The sequence below is a fragment of the Micropterus dolomieu genome, linkage group LG23, assembly GCF_021292245.1.
Source record: "Micropterus dolomieu isolate WLL.071019.BEF.003 ecotype Adirondacks linkage group LG23, ASM2129224v1, whole genome shotgun sequence".
NCBI lineage: Eukaryota > Metazoa > Chordata > Actinopteri > Centrarchiformes > Centrarchidae > Micropterus > Micropterus dolomieu.
Genome location: NC_060172.1, coordinates 8,340,951 through 8,366,653, shown reverse-complemented (window position 1 = coordinate 8,366,653; position 25,703 = coordinate 8,340,951). Strand labels below are relative to the sequence as shown.

Here is a 25,703-nt window from a genome sequence, read left to right as displayed (position 1 = left end):
GTTCGGTCTCCACCAGCTCCTGAGGGAAACATCTGAACTCAGGCCGGGTAAAAAGTAGAAAATAGTGATGGTGTTGATATCTAACTATGTTGGTTTGATGACATTGCCGTCTATGTTGTTTGTCTACATATCAATGTTGTTTTAAGGTTGTAGATTTTGAGAATGATGTCCCGAATTTAGAATTCCAGCAATTTCGCACAATGAGAATACCCTGCGTAGGCGTTTTGTATTTTATTGCCCTGGATATTTGTTTGTCCTGTATCTCTTTCTTGCTGCAAACACCAGTTCCCCTCCTGGGACAGATACAGTTGACGTTAAGTTGAAAATAGGTCGCATTATCAGAGCTTGTAAAACTTTGGTAAAACCAAAACAACGGACTGAAAGAAGTGAAAACACAGTGTAAAGCTGAGATGCAGCGTCGGTGACGGCCATCACCTCTCACACTAATTAGAAAAATATTAAATAAAGAAAATATTAATGTGTAAAAATATTAATTACTGTGGCTTTAAAGTTATCAGTGAAGGTCAGAGGATGTTTTTTACTGTAGTATCTAACATGAGCACCTAATAGTTGTGTGGGCTGTTTAAAAATGATAAGAAATGAGCAGACTTGTCTCCACTTGTCACAAGTGAAGGAATGGTCCAACGAATTCAGATACGGTCCTCAGTAATCACAAGCACTCTCAAAATGCAGGTCCTGACCTCAGTAGGCCTATTAAGGAACTTTATCAAAGGTCACGTTTTTCTGACAGTTCTCAAGACAGAAGCTTCCTTTAAAAAAAAAAAACCTTACATGATGATGTGCCCTGGATACAGCTGCTTCCTCTTTTCCTGACCTACTGGTGGGCTTTGTAAGGCACGCTGGTTTGTTGTACTAACAAGTACGGGGTGGTCGATATGTCCCTAAAGCTATATCACGGTATTTCTGCGATAATGAAAAAGTACTGAAAAACATTTTTGTTTTAGGAATAACTGTTCACGGGAGTTTTGGCTCTCCTCGTTTTCAACCAGGTGCTTCTGTTTAAGGTGGTGAAATAAGTTTGTTTCATTGCCCTGTTTTGTTGTTAAAGCCTTCTTACATATTACTAGTTTGTTGTACATTTGATCTTTTGTAACCGAACCACTTCCTGCAGTCGCTCTCCTTTATGGAACTAACTCCTACAACGTGGAGCCGTGTCACTTTCACTTTCAGTAATGCGTGTTGTTGCTGTGTGTTACTGTATGATGTCAACAAGTCAGAATTTTGGCATTTTCACAATATAAAAAATGACACTGACATATCGTGAATGATAGGATGGCACACCCCTAATAACAAGTGAAGTTGACATTGGTTTGTATTTGTTAGATGTATTACAGTGTCTTTTGTCCAGTCTGATGATGGACAGCAGGTGGAAGTGAAATAAGGGCTTGTTCCCTTTTTTGTGGGTAACTGGACTTTCCTGTATGTGGACTTAACTCTACTTTAAAACCACATGATCTTGTCCAAAAGGGATTTAGTTTTTTAAACGATGACAAGTACCATGCATGACAACGGTGCATTCAAAGTGAACGTCTGAATAGGAAATAATGAACCGTATTAGCTGACTTTACAAATACAAATCAATCTTTCCAGGTGGTCTTAAAGGTGTCATTTCCACTGCACATGCTGGGTCCACTAGACAAAAATTACTTAAATGACTTAGCATTTCTAACCAGCACGCATCACGTTGTCTGACTTTTGCCGGCGCAGCAAAGCATCAACATGTCACATGACATTAAAACCTTGTGGAAGCAAGGCGGCTGCAGTTTTCTGAGGAGCCCGTCCACACTACTGCGTTTTCATTTTAAAACGGAGACCTTTTGCTACGTTTGCACCTCCCGTCCAGACTGGTGAAGTTTGGAAAAGCTGCTGACCCCGGTATTTATTTTTTTTGTTTTTGAAACTCCTGGATAACTTAAGTGCAGAGAAGATGACTTTCAGAGATTGTTTACTGTAACCAGCTACCTAATAACATTGGCATTGGCTTGATTAAGAAGACAGACAAGGGTAGTGTCATCAAAAATGTCTGAATGAGGATTCCTGACTAAGTCTGTAGTCAGCGGTGGAGAGACTGAATAAAAAGGAAATAAAACCCTGCCCTGTGGTGAAAGATACTTCTTTTTAATTAAAACTGACAAACTTGGGCAAGATTACTTTGTGACAAGATTACTTCTTGTCACGCCCCAGAAAGTACTACCCCCCCCCCAAGCAGGGACATTTTGGGGGGTAAAATGAAGACCCCAGAACTACATTTAGACCCTGGTCCCTCCGGTGGAAACGGTGAGTTCATCCAAAGTTTCCTAGTTCCAGGTTATAGTTCCTTTGGTTGAAACTAAAGTTATAATGTTTGTAAGTCAGTTAAAGTGTCATGAAAAGCTCAGGCACCAAATTCAATGTTGATTAAAGGAGAGTCCAAACACAGCTCATGAAGCACAGCAAATATTTGAGCATCATTTTACACCACCGACTGCATTGTAAAAGCATCTATAAAAGAGTCATCGAAAGGTACTTCTTCAGGAACTTGAGCTCTTTATCACTGTGAATATCTCGTCATTATACTGTTAAGTTTATTCAAAGTATTATACTTGTTGCAGAAGGACACACATAAGAAGGAAAGTCAACGTGGCTGGTAACTTGATCAGGATCAAACACCAGTCATGTTAGTTTTCTTAATATGTTAAGTTAGTATTGGTAATTTGTGTCCGTATGTTTTGCTATTATACGGACATGTTTCCAAAAAGTCCAGAAAGATGTTGTTTTGAAAGATGCTTTTGCCTTCTTGAGGATATCAGACTTTTCACGCAGAGGTCTGTGTGTTTTAGCAGACAAAAGTATATTTAGTTTAACCTTTAGTTAATTGCAAAATATAGATAAATATGTCTTGTTTACTGACTAAAAAATCTAATATCTGGAAAGTTATATCAAGAATTGCGATTGAGCCTAGCTGAGCTTCAAAATTCAAATTAGCCATACTAGCTTAAAGCTGTCTAAACTAGTTAGCTACTAGTTCTCTGAGTTAGTGTGCTAACATTTAGCAGCTATGTTACACCTCCCATTGCAACACATTCTCACTCCCAACTCGTCACATATGGACGCATGGTCAAGACCCCTTAGCGTCGCTTGTTAACACACTGAGTAGCTACCCCTTTTAGGGTCGTTTTTGGAAGCGTAGGGTCTGCGGTCAAGTTAGCAACAATAAATATGCAACATCTGGTTAGATTATCAATATAAGCATGACTTAACTTAGGTAAGTTCAGTAACGCTACTTACATAACCTGCATAAGTTTACTTAAAACAATGTTGACTTTTTGTTTCACACAGAAAATGAACACTGCTCTCCTGAGACAAAGCGTAAGGATTTTACGCTAAAGGTACCCTTCAGCGTCCGTATGAAACACCCCCGTTTCCTACGTTGCAGCAACACAAGGGAGGCTAACTCTACAGCTGCGCACATCGGCCGATGCGCACAGCTGTAGAGTTAGCCGGTCGACATGCATACATTCAGTGACTTAGGTTTAGGTACTAACATTTCTGATGATTGTGGGTAAGGGTAGGGGCTTTGGGGGGCTGTCAACACCCTCTCTCGTCGTACACTACCGTACATATTTTTGCTGTGGTGGTACCCCTAAAGCGCTCTATATCCTGTGTTTTGACCTTTTAACCTCCTCTGTCCAGATGAGCACAGCAGAGGGAAACGGCAAGAACAGCACACAGATTTCCAAGAAGGCCAAAATGAGCGGCGACACCTTGACCCTGCACCAGGAAGGCATCCCTCTGGACAAGTTGACAAAGGTACGTAACACAGGACATTTGTTATATTTGTTATAAAATCTGCCAACCACCAGGTGCAGAGCGGCCACAGTCAGTATTAGAACAGACACCACAGTATGAAACTCACTATGACCATGTGGGGGTCTGGGTTTGAGAGTTGGTGCAGGTGTCATAAGAGAAAATGAGAGAATGCTCTGTTTTATTCCAAAATGCTGAACCTTTAAACATTTATTTGTTGTTGTCAAAGAAAACAGTAACATTCAGTGTCTCCAACTTTGGCAGCTTTTCTGCAATCCTGTTGCTGGGAACAAATTCAGCAACGTTTACTGTATTAGTGTCATTGTGTAAAACCTTTTTCTTTATCAACGTTAGTAATAACTTTCTGTGATGTTAAGTCTTTTTATACACAGTGGGAGGAGACGGTCTGTTCCTGGAATGATTCTCAGATTAGGAAATCACACAGTTTAATATTAATCTGACTCATACAGAATGATCGGTAACTGGACATTTCAGTGACCGATGAAACATTTGCTTCAGCTTTATGATGACACACATTCTCCATCACAAAAACGCCTTGGCAGAATAATAAGCTGATGTTCCTTCTGTCACTTGGTTACCTGGTTTATCGCTCAAGGTTCACAGCCAGGCTAGCAGTGGTGAAAGAAGTTTATATATCCTCCACTTACCAGTACAACAAGGCAAATACTCTATTATAAGTAAAAGTCCTGCAATTTTAAATCCTACTTCAGAACATAGAATATTCAGCTAAATGTCTTCAAAAGGAAAAGTCTTAAGTTTTTTAATTTTCTCTCTTATTATTAGGCTATATCACCCCTCTCCGCTGGCTCTTTTTTTTCTATTACAATGAACCTTCTGTGCAGTTGTACCTTTACATCTTAATCATATTACACATAAAAGAAGAGCCCATAAAATACATAATAGAAATTTGAACAACAATAAGAACACTACAGATTTACTCCATGCGATGCCAACGAGCCTCCCTGGCTTTGCCGTCTTAGCCGTTAACTTGTCTTTACATTCATCATTTCCTGACACTACCAATGTGCATTCCTCTGGAGAAATACGGAGCATGCGACGTTGCGAAAAAACTCTGCCTGCACGGCCGAATACGCCCTTTTTATGCGAACACTCAACAACGCCACATAAATTAACACCGACTCAACTAACCAACATCTTATCCACCGTCGTAGTACCGTTTAACACCAGTGTAGGCGATCAGAGTTTGTCAACCCTGAGTTTGCCTGATAACCCAGAGTTAACTCTGAGTAGGTTGAACTCCCTTCGTATTGCAGGCCACAGGTGTGTTGTTATTCTGCATATTTGCACAGTGATTTATTGTATATTTGCCGGCTGGCTCAAGCCAGTATAACGTACTTAATATGCCAAACCATCAGAGTTGAGATGGAGGAATGAAGTAAGCCACATCTCTGCTGAGGTAAAAGCAGGAACAAGCATAGAGACAAGGAACAGACAGAAAGGAAGGAAGGAAATCAAATGAGAGATAGAGGTGATGAAAGAGTTTAATGGTACAGAGAGAAAGAGCGAGACGAGGCCTAAACAAACACGCCTCTGGAAAATTACTGCAACTCAGGAGAGTGAAGAAGAAGAAGAAGAGAGAGAAAAGAGAGAGGAGTGGTGTGTGTTCACTATCCACACTTCATGCAAGTGTCTGTGGAAACAGGCCTGGGGTGTTTTTCAGAAAGCAAGTTTAACAAACTCACCCTGAACACTTGAGTTCATGAACCCTGAGGTGAAAAATGTTTTCAGTTGTAGAACAGCTGGTCAGAGTCAATTCAATTAACTTAAAAAGCCATTGTTAGCGGAGCTATGAACTCACCATGGCAAGGTAAATAAAAGACAGAGGCTCCCTTTTAATCCAGCGGACATTGAGATATAAATGCATATCCAGACTGTGCACATTCATCTAAAAAAAAAAACCTATTCAATGTTGTGCTGTTTATTCATTGTTTACCATTGTTTACCTATATATTAGGCTGTAGCCTGCATTACATTTTAAATACATTTGTCCAGCTGTAATCAGATGGGGACAAAACACGGGGGCCAGCAGCTGAAGATAAAAAATATATAAATCAAAGACATAGAGACGTGATTGTAAACTCACAATCTGATGCAGTAATAATTGGTAAACCGATTAGCTTTCAGCTGGTGAAAAGGTTAAAATTAGATTTTACAGGTGCGTCTCAAATAATTAGGAAATCTAGGAAAGGTTCATTGTGAGTACAAGAGGTGCAGGTGTTTTGTGTTAATTAGCTGATTAGGTCGACATTTCTGTGTTATAAATCCTTTATTCTCAAATTCTCATATTTTGAGATACTGGAGTTTTGATCCATGAGCTCTAAGCTGTAATGATCAAGATTAAAACAAAAAAAAAGGCTTGAAATATATGTGTGTGAAATGAATCTAGAATATATGAAAGTTTCTCTTTTTGAATTAAATTATGGAAGAGAAAGAACATTTCCACGATACTGAATTTTTGTTTGATACACCTGTATGTTACCACATCAAAAAGTTGTTGTTTTTGTCCGGCTGCATGAAGACACTGTTCACAGCCTTTTACAGTAAACAAGCTTCTCTTGTAGTTTAGTTAAGAAAAAGCCACAGACCTCTGAACGTTTCTGTGAGCAGTTTTTACCCAGAATTCCCTGTGTGTGCTAAAGTTCAAGTTTGACTGAAGGACGTTCACTTTGTTGAAAGTGCCAATATAGACTATACAACTCAGACAGTGCATAGAAACAGTACAGGAAGTTGCACATCCTCTCATCATTACATTAATACTTAGAAGACTCAAGGGTTTGCCTTATTGGGACCAGGAGATGTGGCAACATGGCAGCAGCTGAGTGTGGCCATTTAAGATGCAGTAAACTTCTTTTTTCGTAATGTTTTGCAATATCTGTTGTTATTTAGTAATTTCATTGACACACACATCTTCCTGAACTTTTCAGACACATGTACATTAACTTAGACAAATACTTAAAAAGAAAACTTTTCCTCAACAGTTTTGACCACAGAAAGTGCTTTGTACTGTTGGTTAAAGTAGACATATATAGTAAAATAGAGTTTGGTACATTACAGCTGCCCAATGCAGCTTTAAAGAGCTTTTTTTCAGCTTTTAAGGAAGCAGAAAACAGGAAAAGATATGTGAATTGTTGCTGCCATCTCCAGATAATCATTGTACCATGTACATTTTGGAGTGCCTTTTTATTGTGGCCAGCCTAAGGCCTTTTTATTGTGGCCAGCCTAAGGCCTTTTTATTGTGGCCAGCCTAAGGTAAAGAGATAAACCGTTCTGTAAATGTCTGGCCATTTGGTATATTATCACAATAAAAAACAAAAAAAATTCATCTGACTCTTATCAATCTGCTGGAAAATGGATTTGTCCGATATGCAAATCAGCACATATTTAATAAGGAAATACCTTATTGGCATATAGAAAAATACAAAACATAAAAAATTGTTATTTAAATAAAGCTTCTATTTATGTATTATTTCAGCTTATAAAGTGTCTTTGTGTAAAGTTGGGGGAAAAAAACCTATTATCATTTGACTGTGGTGTCTCGCCATTTTAACCATGGTGAAATAACATGATATGGTCAGGACAATCAGCAGGAAAGGGACAAAAGCAAAGATGCTGCTTACAGTTAATTTTGAGGCAGAAACCGCACTCCTTCTCAGAGTCATAACTCAGTCAAATCTCAACACACAGACATGAAACACATTGGTATCATTTAGTATGACTTACACTTCCCGAGGATATCATTAAGATGCCCATCAAAAATAAACATCAATAAATCCACTCAGAAATCGTAGAAAAAGTTGTGTATTCATGAATATTTTATTTTCACATCCACTGACACAGACTGAATCCCAATCTCCACACGTACGGAGGCACATTCCCAGTAAGTTAAGGGCTGTCCCACTGTCAAATCATCAGCTGCATGAGGGCTCTATCACTGACTTTACATAGGTCCGCATCTCGTTGGACTTTGCCCGAGGAAATTACCCACAGTTCATAGTGTTGTGGCGTCTAAAATATAATGGAAGGAGCAACTACAAGGACAGAAAAAGTTTACATGTAAGTAGTAAATTAATTATATGAAAATTTCCTCTTCATCTACATGTCATTTTCAAATGATCATTTTAAGAGCTTGGAATACATTCGTATCAGGCAGTCGGCCCCTTCAGTGCCTCAGCTGTGAAGAAGGTAAAAAATGTAAAATAAAAAGTCCCAAAACATATGTTTTGACATAGTCATGGAAATGTGGTATGCTGCAAAGAGCTGTACCATTAGACCATATCAGGGCCCATGCAGCCTCTCACACTCAAGCACTTACCAGGTGACGCCAACATAGTACACTGTAAAAACTGAGCTCTCAAAAACTAGCAAAAAAGCATTAAAACGGGGGAAATATTACTTGAAATAAGCAAAATTATCTGCCAACAGAACAAGAATATTTTACTCGCTACTTAAGGCCAAAAAAGTGAAATTCTGTAACATAAAAGCCGCCTGGTAAGAAGAAATATCTTGTCAGATAAAAAACAAGTATATTTTTGCCTTCAATTAAGATAATTAATCTTACTAAGATTTTAGTTTTTGCAGTGTAGGTGAGGGTTCAGGCTTTAGGGTGGACACTGGGCTGGAGATTGGTACACATAGTGAGGACGTTCATTCATGAAACATGACGTCAACCACAGCAACAGGTAGTGGTGGTGAGGTAGGATCCTGATAAGGTGTGTTACACCCACACGTTCCTAGAATACTATGTACTGTATTAAAACTGGAAAGACATCATCCTGTTTATCAGGTTTATTGCAAATCTCTTCCACATAGTTGTGACCTCCACTGGGTTGCATCAACTATGTGTAAGTTCAAACGTAGTCTAGTTTGAACATAATTTCTTAAGTCTGAGTTTAGGTGCTACTAACATTTTAAGGGATGCACCAGCTGAAATACTTCCAACGCAGACATAAGTTACAACTCAGATCTTACACCTAGCCCTTAATAGGTGTAAAGTCCTCCATAAAGTAGTCAAGCAGTTGTCATGGCACATCGTTTTGAAAGGTGGGATCATTTGGATGAGGAGGCGCAAATTATGCCGGCTGTTTTCACGGGCAGAAACGGTGCCCTCAGTCCTTCCTACAAGTGTGTCTGGCACTAAGATATTTTGCTACAGGCTCATTTCAAAACTTGGTTGGTGATTCAATTCAAGTGCATAAATCTACTGTGTGTAGAACAATAAGAGCAGTTGCACTATCATTAGCTTTAACGACTATGTCAATTTTCCAACTCAGTCTGAGCAACAAAATATGACCTGTCAGAAGCTCTACCAGATAGCCGGATTCCCCGACATACTTGGTGGCATAGAAAGCACCCACATCAGAATCAAGGGACCAAAAACCAATGAGAATGACTTTGTAAACAGGAAAGGATACCACTCAATCAACGCTCAGTTTGTATGTGATGCTGACGTTATTACAAATGCTGTTATAAAATGGCCTGGGGCAAAGCATGACAGCTTCCTCCTCAAGCAGTCTCGCACTTCGAGGCAGCAAGTTACCTCGGGACATTGCTTGAAGGCTCAAGGGTATCCACTGAGAAAATGGCTTATGAGTAGCACTTCCATTCAGCACACACTAAGACCAGAAATGCGGTGGAGGGTGCATAGGTGTCCTGTAGAACCGATGAGCCTGTTTGCAAAGAATATCCAATTCTATTTTATTCAAGTTAGAATCTGTGGCCCCGACCACGCCTCTTAACGTTAACCCAACTGTGCTGTGTATTGATAGACCCACGGCGCTGTCCCTGGTGCTGACGTAGCGGATGGATGAGCTGCAAATCAAACGTCTCACAAAACATAAACAAAACTCTCTACTGCAATGAGTTTATTAAGTAGGCCGTTGTTTATATACAACACAATAATAATAATAATAATAATCATCCAAAATGTCTGAAATATTAAACTGCACAGATAAATAACAAATTTCAACTTAAAATTCTAATATGAATAATGACTAAATATATTTATAAATTCATATATTGTTCAGAATGTTTTTCTTTTTCATTCTTTATCTCTGCATGTTTAGACCAAATTCAATAATATTAGTAAAACATATTAGTAATGTCTTACTTTTTTTCACTCTCTATAAATAGCCTAATAGTGACGGAGGAGTTGGCTATTTGCGACGGCTCGTGTGAAAGTGTGATGGTGTATCCCTGTGCTTTAAGATCTTCTTGTAATTTAAATATTTGAATGTGTAACTTTTGTCTTTTCAAGCTCGATGATTTATTATTTTTTTTTCTTTTTCTGCTTTAATCTTTGGATGTTTCCTTTGTGTGCTTCTCAATTTCAGCTGTAAATAGTCGACATCTCAGTGTGTTCACATCCTCTTCTTTACCCGGAGCAGGAAGCCTAAAGCTGCCTTTAGCACGCTGATCCTGAGATGATTTGGTCTCGACTTGGTCTCAGCCCCTAAAAGTCTTGGTCTCGTCTTGGTCTTGATAAACTCTGGTCTTGGGCTGCGTCTGAAAAGTCTTTTTTGCTTAGGAAGGTTCCTAACTGAGTGAAATGACCCGGAAGTCTTTCCGTGGCAGCCATGATAAGAGCTGGTCGAATTCTCTGAAAGCAAAGAAAGGTTCTTCAATGCTTCTTTTCATATCTCCTTTAGCATAGGGTGCACTGCATAGACATACAGTATATAGAGACAGCAGACAATTTGAGACATTAGTTTGGCCTTTTCCCGTTTAAATATGACAATGCCCCCATGCACAACTCCAGCTCCCTAAAGAAATACTTTTCACAGTTTGCTGTGGCCCGCACAGATCCCTGACCTCAACCCTAAGGGCGTTGGTGGGGCTCACGAGTCAATCACTATATGCGATAAAAGGTTCACGAGAACGAGACGAAAAGATCCTTAAACAGTGTTTTAAAGATATCCTCAACGCAGAGAAATATGAGCAGCACACTTAATTTTCTGCATTCAGGTGAAAGTTTCTGCACTAATTTATGGTGGAAATGTTTTTATTTATGTAAAAGGAAACACAAAATTCAGGCGGCAGGTGACATTTCTAAATATGTTAATATAATGTCGTGCAGCTCTCAGTCATTCTGTGCTGCTTTCAGCTTTGTTTCTCCTGTAGATCAACTTTTCTCATGTAATATCATCCCTACTGAGGCAACACATGTGTAGGCCTGATTTTAGTCTTCCCTCCTCTTTTGTCATGTTCAAAGGGAGAGAACGGAAAACTTGACCAAAAAGAAACTGTGTCAAGAAGTTGTTAAAGTCACCGACTGGTGCTGCACGTTTGTGGGTCATTTCATAATCAGCAGTTAGTTTTTCTTGTTTGTCTAAGTTACTTTTTTTGAACAGTGCACATTTGGGTCTTCTATATTTTATTTTCATTTGGTATTAAATTGCAAGCTATATTTCAAAACGTTTCTTTTTAAAAAAGTGATGGGGACATGTGGTGGGTCCCCAGCGTCCCCAGTGTAAATGACACCTAGGCACAAACCTATCCAACACCTTTGAGATTAACTAGAACGGAGATTCTGAGCCAGGTCCTCATGTCTTCCCAAATGCTCTTCTGGATAAACCAGCCAAGTTCCCACAAACAAACTCCAAAAGCATATGGATTTAAAACGGGATGTCAAAAAAGTGATGTGTAGGTGTCCCAGTACTTTTGTCCATATAGTATATTTGTGGGTTTTATTTTGTTTATTTGCCTGCTGAAAGGTTTTAATCCTGGTTCAACCATAAAAGTGCTGAATAAACAAAAGTTATGATTTACATCATTATTATTATTCACTTTTTGGCTTTCTCTCGTGGATCAAGTCACATTTGCTTTATGTGGACAATCTGCAGCAAAAACAAAACATTATTGATATTTATCTGCCAGCTGTAAATTATCAGTGTGTACATTGGTGTGATGTATCTGTACAGTGTGTTATTGAAAAAATAAAGACATGTAAATACACAAATGTGTTGCCAAAGCACAGAGAAAAATTACAGTCGGTCTGTACAAACACACTCATGTCAGAATATTTTTATTTCAAGTCAGTTTCATTACACGTGTATTGTTTGCTCACCTCCAGGTGCAGGACTACCTGAAGCGTTTCCGTTTGTCTCAGGAGAAGCTGAAGGAGGTTTCTTCTCTGCTGATGACGGATCTGGATCGAGGTTTGGGGAAACACACTCATCAGAAGGCAGCCGTCAAGATGCTGCCCACCTTCGTCAGGGCGACACCGGACGGGACTGGTAACGCTGTTTATATTTTGGTTAGATAAGGAGCAAACTGAAGTCTAGAAGGGGGGGGATCAACTTAATAAATTTCAAATCAAATGTTCTAGTGTTACTTCTGAATTTATAGTTGTTAATTATAGTTAGAGATGAAAGATGATAAATACATACTCACCGCCCTTACTCCTGGCGTTGTTCATAAACCTGTCCGTTAATCTTCCCGGCAGAGAAAGGCGACTTCCTGGCGTTGGATCTCGGCGGGACAAACTTCCGTGTGCTTCATGTCCGCGTGGTGGAGGACGAGCAGAAAGTGCTGAAGATGGACAGTCAGATCTGTGCCATACCAAAGGAGATGATGCTGGGAACTGGAGAACAGGTGACACACAGTGTTATAAAACAGAAAATGCAGTGAGGGGAAAAACAAGGAAGAACATTTGATAAATAATAAATAATAAATTCATGAGAGCAGCTTTTTGGAACCAGATACAGAATATTAAATACATTTTATTTAAATTGCACCCTATAAAGCAGTCTCCCCAATATTAACCTGATGAATGAAGCTGTATTTATTAGACTTTAATTTTTAATTTGCACTGTTATATTAAATGCATAACCAGTGAGTAACTAAGTACATTTACTCAGTACAAATTACAGGTATTTGTACTTTACTTGAGTATTTTCTTTTCATGCCAATTTCTACTTCTGCTCCTCCACATCTCAGAGGGAAATATTTTACTTTTTACGTCACTATATTTAGGTATCCAGTTTCAGTTATTTTACAAATTAAGATTTTTACACACAAACATATGAAGAATTTAAAAAAACATGATAGTTTGTTATAAATTATATTTCCCAATAGTGCATACAAGTAGGGAACAGCCGGGATGAGTGAAACACTTTTCAGATATACGACATTTTAAAATATAACGTTACAGACAGAAATAATTTCTTGTCATCAACAACACACGTGTGTGTTCTGTCAATAGCAGGTGTCATCTTGTTAAAATGTGGAACGACTTCAGTATAATTTCACTTTGAACGGAAGGTGCGCAGGTTTCTTCCGTCCTTACTGTGCGGGACAGATGAAACACAACGATAAACACTTAAATAGTTTAGTATAATAGTACCTTTTATCCAAAGCGACTTACAATTGCTATACATGTCAGAGGTCGCACGCCTCTGGAGCAACGAGGGGTTAAGTGTCTTGCTCAGGGACACAATGGTGGATGTATCACAGTGGGGAGCTGAACCCAGGTCGCTCACACCAAAGGCACGGGTCTTATCCATTACGCCATCACCACCCCGTGGTATTTAGAAAGCTTGACGCTGCCCTTAATACATAATTGCAATAGTATAAAAATAATCTAATATAAAATAGTACAACAGTCACAGGATAATTTTCTGCATTGATTACTTTTACGTTCAATCCTTTAAGTACATTTTCCTGATTATACATATTTCTAAATAATTTTACTTAAGTAGCACTTTTACTTAAAAGAGTGTATTTTTAGATTGGGGTATTAGTACTTGTACTTAGGTAAAAGGATCTGAATACTTTATCCACCACTTATAATAACTCCTGTGGCAGTATCATGTAAACAAACAAAAGTTAAGTTTACATTCAGTGTTACTCACTAAAACCCAGTGTGTGTATCAGTGAGGTTTAACAAATGTTTTGTGTGTATATACACTGTATATTGAGATGTTCATATTTAGAAATCTGCCTTTCTGTCTGTCCAGCTGTTCGACCACATTGCGGCCTGTCTCAGTGAGTTCCTCGTCTCTCAGGATCTGAAGGGAAAAACTCTTCCTCTGGGCTTCACCTTCTCCTTCCCCTGCGAACAGAAAGAAATTGACAAGGTCTCACGCACACTGCCGCACAATTAATTTCCCTCCAAAATTTAACACACTACTTTTACTTTTGTCTTTTTGTCGCACAAGAAAAGTGTCCATGATGGGACAGAGAATCAGCGTCTGTCTGCAGCTCGTGTCAGGACACCCTGTCCTCAGTGGGCCTGAGAGATTTACAAGAATTTGTTGTATTCACAAGTTTTAGGTGCAAACGTATTTTACGACTGGTCCAGACTTATAATATAATATAATATAATAATAATAATAATAATGCCTTAATCTGAATGAAATTGGAGCTTAAGAATGACACAGAAATTAACTAAAACAGACGAAATTAACATTATGTTATTATGTTGATCATCATCATGGCTGACAATTTTCTTTAGTTTTTTTATGATTAATTTTTTTTTTTTTTGCCATATTTCTAGTCGCTATTTAAAGTACTATTAGTACTTTTTACTAATCCATTAGTTACTAGTAATTATTTACTAGTAACTATTTTTTTTAGTTACTAGTAAATAATGGAATAGTAACAAAAATTTTTTTATTAGTAATTATTTGCAGATTTTTTCCTAATATGTGCATTTCAGAAACTATTTGAATAGTTACCAATAAACATTTCTGTTTTACTAGTGTCTGTTATTATTAGTAGTAACTATTCCATTAGTTACTAGTTACTAACTATAGTGACTAGTAAACCTTCCAGTTTTACTAGTGTACATTATTATTATTAGTAGTAGTAGTAGTAGTAACTAATCCAATAGTTAGGGTTTGTCTTATTTGTTGTAGAAAGATGTTTGTTAGCATCTAACTTCAGGTCAAACTGAACTTTAATAAACTTATTTCAGTCACAGGGCAGCCCTGCTCTGATGATACGTCATTGATAGCTGTAATATTTGCTCATTCTTTCAGGTTCTCTAATACGACTTAACACTGCTGAACTTGTTTTCCTTTTGTCAGCTGATTTCTGACAGCAGGATTTGGAGTTCTGCAGTGTGAAATTCTTCAAACAAACGGAGCAGAACAGGAACAGCCTTACATGGCAGTAGACAAGTTAGAGTTTGACTTGAAACACTTGCAAACCTCACAGAACCGTTTAAGATTAGAGTGCGAACATGTTCTTGCACGAGGCCCATTGTTCTGTGGGTATTTTTATAAGAAAATTAACAGCTTGTTCTTTTAAAACATTTTTGTCTTTCGTATTAAATTACAAATAAAAATGTTCTCTCTACACAGAGCATCTTGATCCGCTGGACCAAAGGCTTCAACTGCTCCGGCGTTGAGGGAAAAGATGTGGTGAAGTTACTGAAAGAGGCCATTCACAGGAGAGGGGTCAGTCTAAAAACACTACATGATGTCAGTCAAATGTATTAGAAACTAGAAGCTTCTTCAATTAAGCCAAACAAAACAAGCTACTTGAATGTGCACCTTGAAGAAAGTGATTGGTAGATTAGTCGATAATGAAATGAATCATTAGTTGCAGCTCTAGTCATGTACAGTCATTTATAAGTTCAGCTGAAGACACGAAGAACAGATCATTGTAAGAAGAATGCAATAAACCCAAACGGCACATTAGCGTGCAGCTCACCCTGTTTTTGTTTCCCAGAATGCACCTCTGAATACTCCCCCCAGGGTATGGGTGTGGATCATACATGTCCTGGCAGAGACAGTCAGTCATGTCTTTCACTCCAAACGTCGCCTATATTGTTGCTTGGTCTTTATTTTAGTTTAGACTGTACATCAGTGGTGCTAAACAAATGTGCAACCACTCAAATTACCACAAAGCACTTCTTGCCACACAGCTGAACTGGAGCTTTTGGGTATTTGGGGTTTTAGGAGCCATTTCAATGTTTTATGTCCAGGTTTGGCCTGTAGGTGGTGCTAGTAGATTGCCCTCCTAATCTACTTAGGAGGGCAAGTGCAATCAGACACAGGTGTTGCCAGAGGGGCAAAGCCAACTGGTTTTTGACCGCCACCGATGCGGCGGCTGTGGCTATTTGTTTGATATTAGGAAACTGTCGATGGAGATGGAATATTGTACCATTATAGATGTTGAAGACCATATGTGCAACAATAAATCATATCTCTCGTGACAGAGAAGAAAGCAGAAGTTGAACTCTTGTTGCACTCTTTCTAAACCAAACAAAGCGACCACGGTAAGCTCTGTGTAGCCCTCAGCTGCTTTAAGCTTAGGCTTAGCAGTTACAGGGGGGAAGCTGCTAATCTTTGCAAAATAAAATAGTTCAAATCAGTTCAACCTTGGCCAAAGGAACAACAATAAAATGCTGCGTACTCTGTGATGATAATCCAGTAATATAGTATATGATTTCACAGAGCCAGTACTTTTGATACTTCAGGTACGACTGCTGTACTTTTGCTAAATTTGCAAATAACAGATATTTTGGGGGGCCACTTGGTGGCAGTGGAAACAACTTGTGAACACAGCATTGACATGTCATCACCTTTTAGCAGCATTATCCTTCATTTGCAGTCTCTGTTTGCTCTGTTTCAAATCCTAAGGGAAATATCTGGCTCTGCTAAATGCTCCACTATGAAAACTCCCCCTTTTTATAGCCACAAATATCAAGTTACAACCAAACCCATCAGAAAAAAAATAACACTTAAACACAAATTAGCATAATTAGAACCACCTAAAATGATAGAAACCCTCTTGGGGAGTCGTGATGTTTAGTGATGTTGATCTGAAATCACTGGCAAAGAGGGAGAAGAGCCGCGGGGCCAGAACAATTCAATTCAGTTCATTTATATATATCAGTTTTTTTATGTAGCGCCAGATCACAACAACAGTTATGTCATTGCACTTTTCATGAAAGAGCAGGTCTAGACCGTGATATTATTTACAGAAACCCAACAGTTCCCACCAAGAGCAGCACTAGGCGACAGAGGCAAGTAAAAAACTTCCTTTTAAGAGGCAGAAACCTCGAGCAGAACCATGGCTCAGGGTGGGCGGCCTTCTGCCTCCACCGAGAGAGAGAGAGAGAGAGAATATTGTGTACATAAATATATAGATTGACGACATAAATTAATAATTGTTAATTGTTTGTTAATATTGTAGTAAGAGAAACTTGAACTTTAGGCCCTCATTAAAAGCAATGTGTCACTCAGTGTGTGCGTGTAGGCAGCTTATGTTGTATACAGATTGTAAATAGGAAGGATATAAACAATCGTGTATTGCTGTCCCTCTGCAGGATTATGATATAGGCTCAGTTGCTATGGTGAACGACACAGTGGGCACTATGATGAGCTGCGGCTACAAGGACCAGAGCTGTGAGATCGGCATGATCATCGGTAACATTTTAACACATAAAACAACTTCAGATAAAACTTATATGAATCTGACTCTGCCCATCAGGTCTTTTGCTGGATGGAAAATATGTGATTTTATTTTACATATGTACACATATATTTTAGTAATAGTAGCAATACCACAGTGCAGAAATACTTTCCAAACATGCAGTACTGCCAAAAGTACTCATTCTGTAGAATGGCACATTTCAGAATAATATATATTTTATCACTGGATTTTAATTATTGATGCATCACTTTAATGTTGCAGCTGGAAAACGTGCAGCTCATTTAAACTATTTTATATGCTGCTGTGTAGCTTAATCTATAATATTAATATGTTTATAATTTATTAGTTGATTTATGATTAGTTTTGTTTGTTAGAATAATAATTGTCTAAAGCAGGGGGTTTCAAAGTGTGTGAGGTGGGCCTCCCTAGGGGGGCTCCAAACAGTTTCAGGGGCGGCTCAGTGAATGGAAGCGAAACAATATAACATTAATTATTGCATTAGTTATCAAAATGAGATCACATAGAATAGCTTACATGTGAGAGACTAATCAATGCCTTAGGACAGAGCTTTTTGAACTTATTTGTGTTCAGATCACAACCCCGGGCCTAGATGGTACCAAAGAACAAGCAACAATTTAGATTTAATCTTCTTGCTTCTCTTCCTCTTTAGGTACGGGAACCAACGCCTGCTACATGGAGGAGATGAAGAACATAAAGCGTGTGGAGGGCGAGGAGGGACGGATGTGCATCAACACTGAGTGGGGCGGCTTCGGAGATGACGGCTCCCTGGAAGACATCCTGACGGAGTTTGACGTGGAGGTGGACAAGACGTCCATCAATCCCGGCATCCACATGTAAGAATGACGATCGCTCATCATAGGTGTTTTTAGAGTTGAAACTATCAGGCGGTCAGCAGAAAGTTTCACTTTTAATAATACTCTATATGACTTTTGGGGCAAAGTCATTTAACTTTTTCAGCAGTTTTCATCAGATTTTCTTGGTGATTCTATATATGTAGTTTTTATAGAGAGCATTTGATTGAACTCTTGCCCTTGTCCTTTGTTTTATTTTTAGCACTTACCTGTTTTATCATGTAGCACTTTGGGGTTTGCTTAAATATAAAGTGCATTACAAATTAAAATTATTATTATTATTATTCATGACAAAATGAAAGTGCATTATGGTTCTCCCCCCATTCATTTAGATAGATAGAGGCCAGGGCCCGTGTTTATCAAGCTTCTCAGAATTACTCATAAGAACACTGCTAAGAACTGACTTAAGAGTAAAAAAATTCTTTCTCCTAATTTGAGTGAAGTGTAGGACTAAATCTAAAGTGTCAGTCTTGGTGCAGATTTACGACACTTTGCTGTAACGCAAACAGGATTTTGGATGACGATGTCGCCAAGGACCAATCACTGATTAGAGTTCCTCCTTTAAGAATATTCTCAGATAATTTAACATTGAATGGTGAAATTCTTAAGAGGAGTTTACACTTTTTTTCAAGATAATACATTATGATATAGGCCTACACATTAAGAAATGAAAGATAAAAAAGTTTATCTTCATATGAGCGCCATCAAAGGCGCCTACTACTCCTGTATTGCTGGCTATTTGCATGAACTGTGTTTGCTTCTGTCAGATTACGGGGGGTTTTGTTGGAAAGTCGATTAAACGCGTGACAGTGGAGCTGTAAGTGCTATAATTGTTTCCATGACTATTCGGCTTATTGATGGTTGTGAGGGTCCAAAATCATCAGTATTGCTGCGTTTGTTCTGTTGCAAATTAACGAAGCGTCATCTCCACCTTCAATTTAACTGGAAACGCTTTACTGCGTAAAGTCAGTGGTGAGATGACGTCCCTCACCAACTCACTGACAAAGTTTATGCCTGAGCTGTCCGACCCCGTCTTATTGACTGCGCATCGTCAAATAATTCAGAAACATTCTTCCTCTCCTGAAAGGTGCATGTCTCCACAGCTCTCGAGCTGTCTTAAATAACTGGGAGAATAAGAGAGATTCTTAGCTTTGAGAAATTTGATAACTTGCTTTCATTCTTAGGTTTAAAAGTAGGAGTAAATTTCATGAATTGTCAGCACTAAAATGGCACTTTGAGAAGCTTAATAAATACCGGCCCTGGTCTTGGTTAGTCCGAAATATCTGCCCAGAGGCGTTACCAAGATGGCTGTCGAGTGGCCGAACCTGCCTATAAGGAGGACTTTGATATCCACCATTTAAGTCATTTGTCAGGAATAGATATTCCAGATATTCTCTGCTTCCAGCTTCTCAAATCCTTTTTTTTTAGGATTGGTTGGTTTCAGAAATGTCATGTGCATTTTCCTTCCGCAGCCATGCTAGCAGCTCTGTTAATCTTACTTGCTCACAATGACAAAGCCAACATGTTGAGCTTGTTTAGCAGGTCAACAATGTTTACCATGGCTGATGGGAATGTACAGAAGCCCTGAGAGGTCTGAAATACTTTTCTCTCTGGTGTTTATGACTTAAAGGATAACTTGGGTATTTTTCAACCTGGATCCTATTTCCCACCGTGTTTTTGTGTCTTATTGAGCAATGAGAGCAAAGTATTTTGAAATTTTTCCATTACTGAGCGTTGTACTCCGCACAGCGATTGAACAGTGGATAAGACTCATGCCATTGGTTTGGGAAACCAGGGTTCAATTCCCACTGCGACACATCCACCAATGTGTGCCTGATCAAGACACTTAACCCCTAGTTGCTCCAGAGGCGTGCGACCTGTATATACGCAAGTCGCTTTGGTTAAAAGCGCTCGGCTAAATGAGTAAATGTAAATGCACTAAAGTGTTTCTTTTTGCCGCTGACAGGCTCAGATTGTTATTACAAGTGTCTGACAACTTTATGGAAAGGATCCCTACAGAGAGAGGCCTTTTTTTAAAAAGTAAGATCCTTTTTGTTTAACCAGAAACCGTTGCTATATATCGCTCTCATCAAAGCCACCAGACTCCCTTGATAAAAACAGTAATTTTACCTCTCTGGTCTACCACTGCCTCGATCGCTTAGTATTTTTGTGTCATTTTGAATCTTTGGTGTTAAGTAACACAGTTACACAAACATACTGACCAGCAGAATATCCCGTATTCTGCAAGCTAGAATTACTGTTTTTGATGTTTTTGCCTCTTTCCGTCCTGTTTAATCCTGTTCTTGTTTCCTCCTGCAGCTTTGAGAAGATGATTAGCGGCATGTATTTGGGAGAAATCGTGCGGCTGCTGCTGGTGAGGATGACGGCGGACAACGTGCTGTTTGAGGGACAGACATCAGAGGCGCTGCTGACTCCTGGGAAATTTGAGACAAAGTTCATCTCTGAGATTGAAGAGTGAGTGTCCAACACAGGTTTCTTAAATCAATCATCCGCCTTTCGTCAGAAGGCTTCGATACTGTGGTTTGGAATCATGAACTTTCTAATCTGAGGCTGAAAAGTGATACAGTTCAGCACTTTCCTTAAATGGAAATGCAACTGTTTTAAACTTTTGTCATTTATGTTGGTTCTAATGACATTTTTAATCGCCTAGAGCCTTTCTTTACCCCTCTTGAAGATGGAACCAGGCCTTTATTTTTTATTTGTTTCTTGTGTTCATTTGTTGTTGTTGTTGCAGTCGTCAGTGCAAACTCAACATTTTCACGTATTAAGCTTTTAAGTCAGGGATGCTGGAGGTCAGTCAGAGCTGAAAGGGGGTGCTAAGAGAAAGTCTATATAATGGCGTCTTGTACTAAAAGCTATGCGACATTTACATTTTGTACATTAATTTGAATGATCATTTGCTGTACATCTAATACTCAATAACAACAGTTAACAAAGCAGACTTGAACACCAACATAATGTTTGTCAAAGTAGCTACAGTGAAGAACACAGAAGTAGAGCATGAAAACTGCAAGGACATGAAGAGGGAGAGAGGCAGCATGTGGGCGAAAGACATGACCAGCATACAACAGCCGTCACTTTGCAGTGTAGCTCAGAGTCTTCGCGGATAAACCTGGGAGTTATTTTAGTGCATAGATCAGGCGTCTTATCATACTGTGTCACTGAAAAGTGGCAGTGCATTTAACTCTAACTCTAACAAGCTCTAGCTCTAGCTGACTGGATTTAACGGTTCCCTGACATTTTTGGTTACTTTGATTTACTTGAAAAAACTCTCAAACACCTCAAAGTGTTCACGAAACAATAGAAAAGCTCAGACCTGCTGTGAGTCGCTGTACTGTGCTGGAGGTATTATAATAGACTGTATAACAGTGTAACTAAAGTAGTCTCCACTCCTTTACAGAGTAGATTACACGTTTTGAACAAATGATTATTTTTACAACATTATTCTCATTTTCATTGAAATTTTGATTGAATTGATTGTGGCAATATATGTAAGGCAAGTCAAGGCAAGTTTATTTGTATAACACATTTCAAAAACAAGGCAATTCAAAGTGCTTTACATAAATCATTAAAGCATTATGGGGAAATGAAAAAAGTAAATAAAGAAATAAAAACAAGATAACACAATTTTTATAGAGTTAATTTGAAAATAAAGCAGGATACAGGACAGTAAAAGTTACAGTGCAATCTACTTTATTATTTAATGAAAGTTAAAAGTCTTCAGTCTTGATTTAAAAGAACTGAACGCTGCTTCTCCTTGTTTAGTTTTCTGAGGACCGAAAGCAGACCTGATCCCAGACGACCTGGGAGGTCTAGATGGTTCATAACGAAGCAGAAGATCAGAAAATGTAGCAAACAAAGATATTTTCTTAAGTCTCTCTAGGATATGATGTGTTGACCAGGACGACAATATTTAATTTAAAATGGCATTTTGACACACATATCACCTTCAACAAATACTGCGTGCCTCCTGTGAGTTGAAATTGCAGTAGGTCATTTTGCGATTTTGATAACATGTGGATTAATTGATCAGCCCTACTGTAAACCCATAATAAAACCGTGACATTAAGATAAGCAGCTGGTTCCAGAGCTGTGAACTCATCCAGCTCTCTCAGACCGTCAGCTGTACATTAGATTATGAAACTAACAACAAATGCAGGTCCAGGTGATCACAAGCAGCAGATGTCAATGTGCACAATACGACACATTCCCACTTCCTGTATAGACTGTTGAAACGCATATGGCCGATAGATCAGTGTCTTTTAAACGTTTGCTTTGTATCATTTGACCATTTTGTTTAATCCTTTGGTCCTCCATGTGGTCTTTATTTCCTGTCCGTGTCTCAGGCTGGACAACGGTCTGGAAAACACCCAGAATATTCTGACGCAGTTGGGTTTGAAATGGGATTTGGTCGACTCCCATTTGGTGCGTCTGGTCTGCGACACCGTGTCCTCACGCTCCGCCCATCTCTGCGCCGCTGCTCTTGCCACCATCGCCAACCGTATCCGGTGTAACCGCAGGCTGGATCGCCTGAAGACCACTGTGGGGGTGGACGGGACGGTCTACAGGAAACACCCCAAGTAAGAAGGAAAATGAGGGAAATACAGGCAAAAGATGAGAATGAATTGTAAAAAGCCCATATATATGAGCTTCTTTAAAATCTTTTATTCCTCCTCAAATCTTTATTGCTAAAAGAGAAATAAAGTCTACACGAGACATGAAGTACACTTTGTGATCTGTAATATGGTTATAACGGTTAGTTTGCTGTCTATGTAGAGTGAACTTGGACGTCTGTGTGTTGTTTATACACTCTGATAATGATAATCCAACACATCTTTGTAGTAGCGTCCATGTTGATTCCACATTCCGACTTAAGAGCACTTGAACAACACAACAAATGAAACCATCCCAGGAGCACCTGAATGCACCGTGAGCCGCTGGTTGTAATTCGCAACCATCACCACTAGATGCCACTAAAACTTACACACTGAACCTTTAAGTAAAAGTATTTAAGTACAATCGGGAAAATGTACTTAAAGTATTAAAAGTAAAAGTACTCGATACAGAAAAATGTCCACTGGGACTGTTATACTACTATTACTATATATTATATCATGAAATTATTAATTATTAAAGTACTCATGCATTCATGTAAAATTACTTTCGTAGTTGTTGAGAGCTCATTTTGAACACTTTAGTATCCGACTGCAGCTAATAATCATTTTTATTATGAATTAATCTGGTGATGGGCGGCGCGGTGGTACAGTGGTTAGCACCTCATAGTAAGAAGGTCGTGGGTTCAAACCCCGGTTGCCCCGGCCTTTCTGTGTGGAGTTTGCATGTTCTCCCCGGGTGCTCCGGTTTCCTCCCACGAAGCAGCAAATCTTGACATTTGTGAAGCTGAAACCATGCAATGTTTTTACATGAAAAATGGCTTTATGATCAAAATGGCTGCCAATTTTTCAATTGTCTCATTGATTGATCAACTATTGGTTTCGGCTTTACATGTATGAACTGGTAGTTTAATTTATAACAAAACATATTTAGAAACTCTTCATATGTTTTGTTTGTAAGAAATCTTAATTTGTAAAATAACTGAAGCTCTCAGATAAATGTAATGAAGTAAAAAATAAAATATTTCCCTCTGAGATGTGGTGGAGTAAAATTCAAAAGTGGCATGAAAAGAAAACAAACAGACCTAATTTGTACTTAAGTACAGTACTTGACTAAAAGTACTTAGTTACTGTCCACCACTAACTAAAGTTACAATTAATCAACAAGTCTAACATCGGCTATGAAGACATATTTTATGCTCATGTACTCTGTTTATAAATGACGATCCTGTTGTTGCTCTGCTTCTGACCTCTGATAGGACAGAATATAATTTTACCATCATTCATTCAAAAGTTTTATTTGATGAAAGAGAGAAGGGATGTCGTTCTTCAGTAGGTGCTTTTGTTTTGACTTTTGTCTTTATTTTAACCTTAAAATGGCAACGGTTATCTCAGATCTACTGAAAATGACATTGGGTTTGGTTCTCTTCTGTAAGTGTTATGTTTCGAAAGCAAGTAAAGCAAACAGCATTTTTATTTTTTGATCATCTATCATTGAGCCAGTGACGAAAAAGCTGATATGCAGATGAACCAGGAGGAAGTGTTGCGTTGTTTTTTCCTCTTCTCAGTTTTGGGGAGATGTAAATCATATTTATTTGTCTGGCAGGAGGCGCTGGGTGTTGACACATTAACACACTTGTGAATTGCTGTTTGTCACTTCTCTGTCCTTCAGCATTTAAATTACTGTAAATATTTACCTTTTACTGTTTATTTATATATTACCACTACACACGTGCATTACTCTGGCACTTAAACTGAATTTCTTTGTCTAAGTACATGAACTCTGACGTGACATTTTAATTTTTAGATTTAATATATAATCAAATAAAAAAATCTAAAACATTTCTTCATGATATGATGATGAGCACTGCACTCAGTACTCTCTCTTGTCTCTCTCCCTCCCTCCCTGTAGTTTCAGCATGAAGCTCCAGGCGATGGTGCGCCTCCTCGCTCCCGAGTGTGACATCACCTTCCTCGTCTCGGAGGACGGCAGCGGGAAGGGCGCTGCCATGGTAACTGCTGTGGCGCAGCGGCTGGCTCTCCGGCTGTTGGAGGACAGCGATAGTGAGGACGACGAAGAAGAGAAATAACAAGAGTGTAGAGGATGTAGTTGCACTTGTGCACCTGCTGTATTTTAGTTCAGATACATTTTATGTGAATGAAGTTTTTCTGCTGATGCATTCATGTAAAATTACTTTAAAAGAACAACAAGCAATTGCTGTTTTCTAACTTTGTAGTGTTTTTGCATTTAGAAATATTAAAGGTTCCTTGTGGAGTTTTCGACCCCTAGTAGCGCTATGGAGGAGTTTTTCTTTAAGTGGGCTGCTATGGCAAGCCGTTTTCACATTTATCATTTCAAACTTACTAGTCACTATTTAAAAGCTACTAATTTATTACTTAGTAGTAACTATTCCCATTTTACAAGTAGCAATTGATAAGATACTAGTACTTTTATTACTAGTCATTAATTGCATTTTTGCCATTGAAATCAAAGGGGCTCTACAGTTCAGATATCACCTATTCATTAGTTATTAGTAACATTTCCATTTTACTAGTGTCTATTATTTAGATACTAGTACCTATTTATTAGTTACTAGTAAGTAATTGAATAGTTACTAGTAACAACATTTAAATGTTTCTATCAACAAGCCATTTTACTGGTTATTAATGAATGGCTAGTACTCAAAGAAAATGTACTAGTAAGAATTCAAATGTTCTAGTATCTTTTGGAATAGTTACTAGTAACTTACTAGTATCGAAATAATAGATAATGATAGAAATGATGACTGTAACTATTCAAATAAGTACTAGTAATTAATGAATAAGTATTAGTAAATAACGATAGCGACTGGTAAGTTATAAAAAATAAATGCCAAACGGCTTGCCATAGGGACCCTGTTTTGTTGCACACAAGTACACGCGTGCACGTGTTCAGGCAGGTGATTCGTTACCCAGTCCTGCCAACAGT

The 25,703-nt window shown here is 38.6% G+C and overlaps 1 protein-coding gene across 4 annotated transcripts in view; it reads left to right on the top strand.

Annotated features, from left to right (window-relative positions):
- LOC123962833 (hexokinase-4-like) overlaps nucleotides 1-25,024 on the top strand; it is a 34,620-nt gene extending 9,596 nt beyond the window's left edge. For 3 of the 4 annotated variants that reach the window (XM_046039229.1, XM_046039228.1, XM_046039230.1), the window contains 10 exons: nucleotides 3,694-3,810; nucleotides 11,918-12,080; nucleotides 12,290-12,438; nucleotides 13,803-13,922; nucleotides 15,150-15,245; nucleotides 17,123-17,222; nucleotides 17,900-18,083; nucleotides 20,421-20,576; nucleotides 22,469-22,702; nucleotides 24,648-25,024. In XM_046039229.1, the coding sequence (XP_045895185.1) occupies nucleotides 3,694-3,810; nucleotides 11,918-12,080; nucleotides 12,290-12,438; nucleotides 13,803-13,922; nucleotides 15,150-15,245; nucleotides 17,123-17,222; nucleotides 17,900-18,083; nucleotides 20,421-20,576; nucleotides 22,469-22,702; nucleotides 24,648-24,825 (1,497 nt within the window). In that variant the 3' untranslated portion in view covers nucleotides 24,826-25,024. Of the gene's footprint in view, nucleotides 1-3,358; nucleotides 3,390-3,693; nucleotides 3,811-11,917; nucleotides 12,081-12,289; nucleotides 12,439-13,802; nucleotides 13,923-15,149; nucleotides 15,246-17,122; nucleotides 17,223-17,899; nucleotides 18,084-20,420; nucleotides 20,577-22,468; nucleotides 22,703-24,647 lie in introns of those variants that run through there. The other variant, XM_046039231.1, reaches the window with a different exon arrangement.
- The last annotated feature ends 679 nt before the right edge of the window (nucleotides 25,025-25,703 follow it).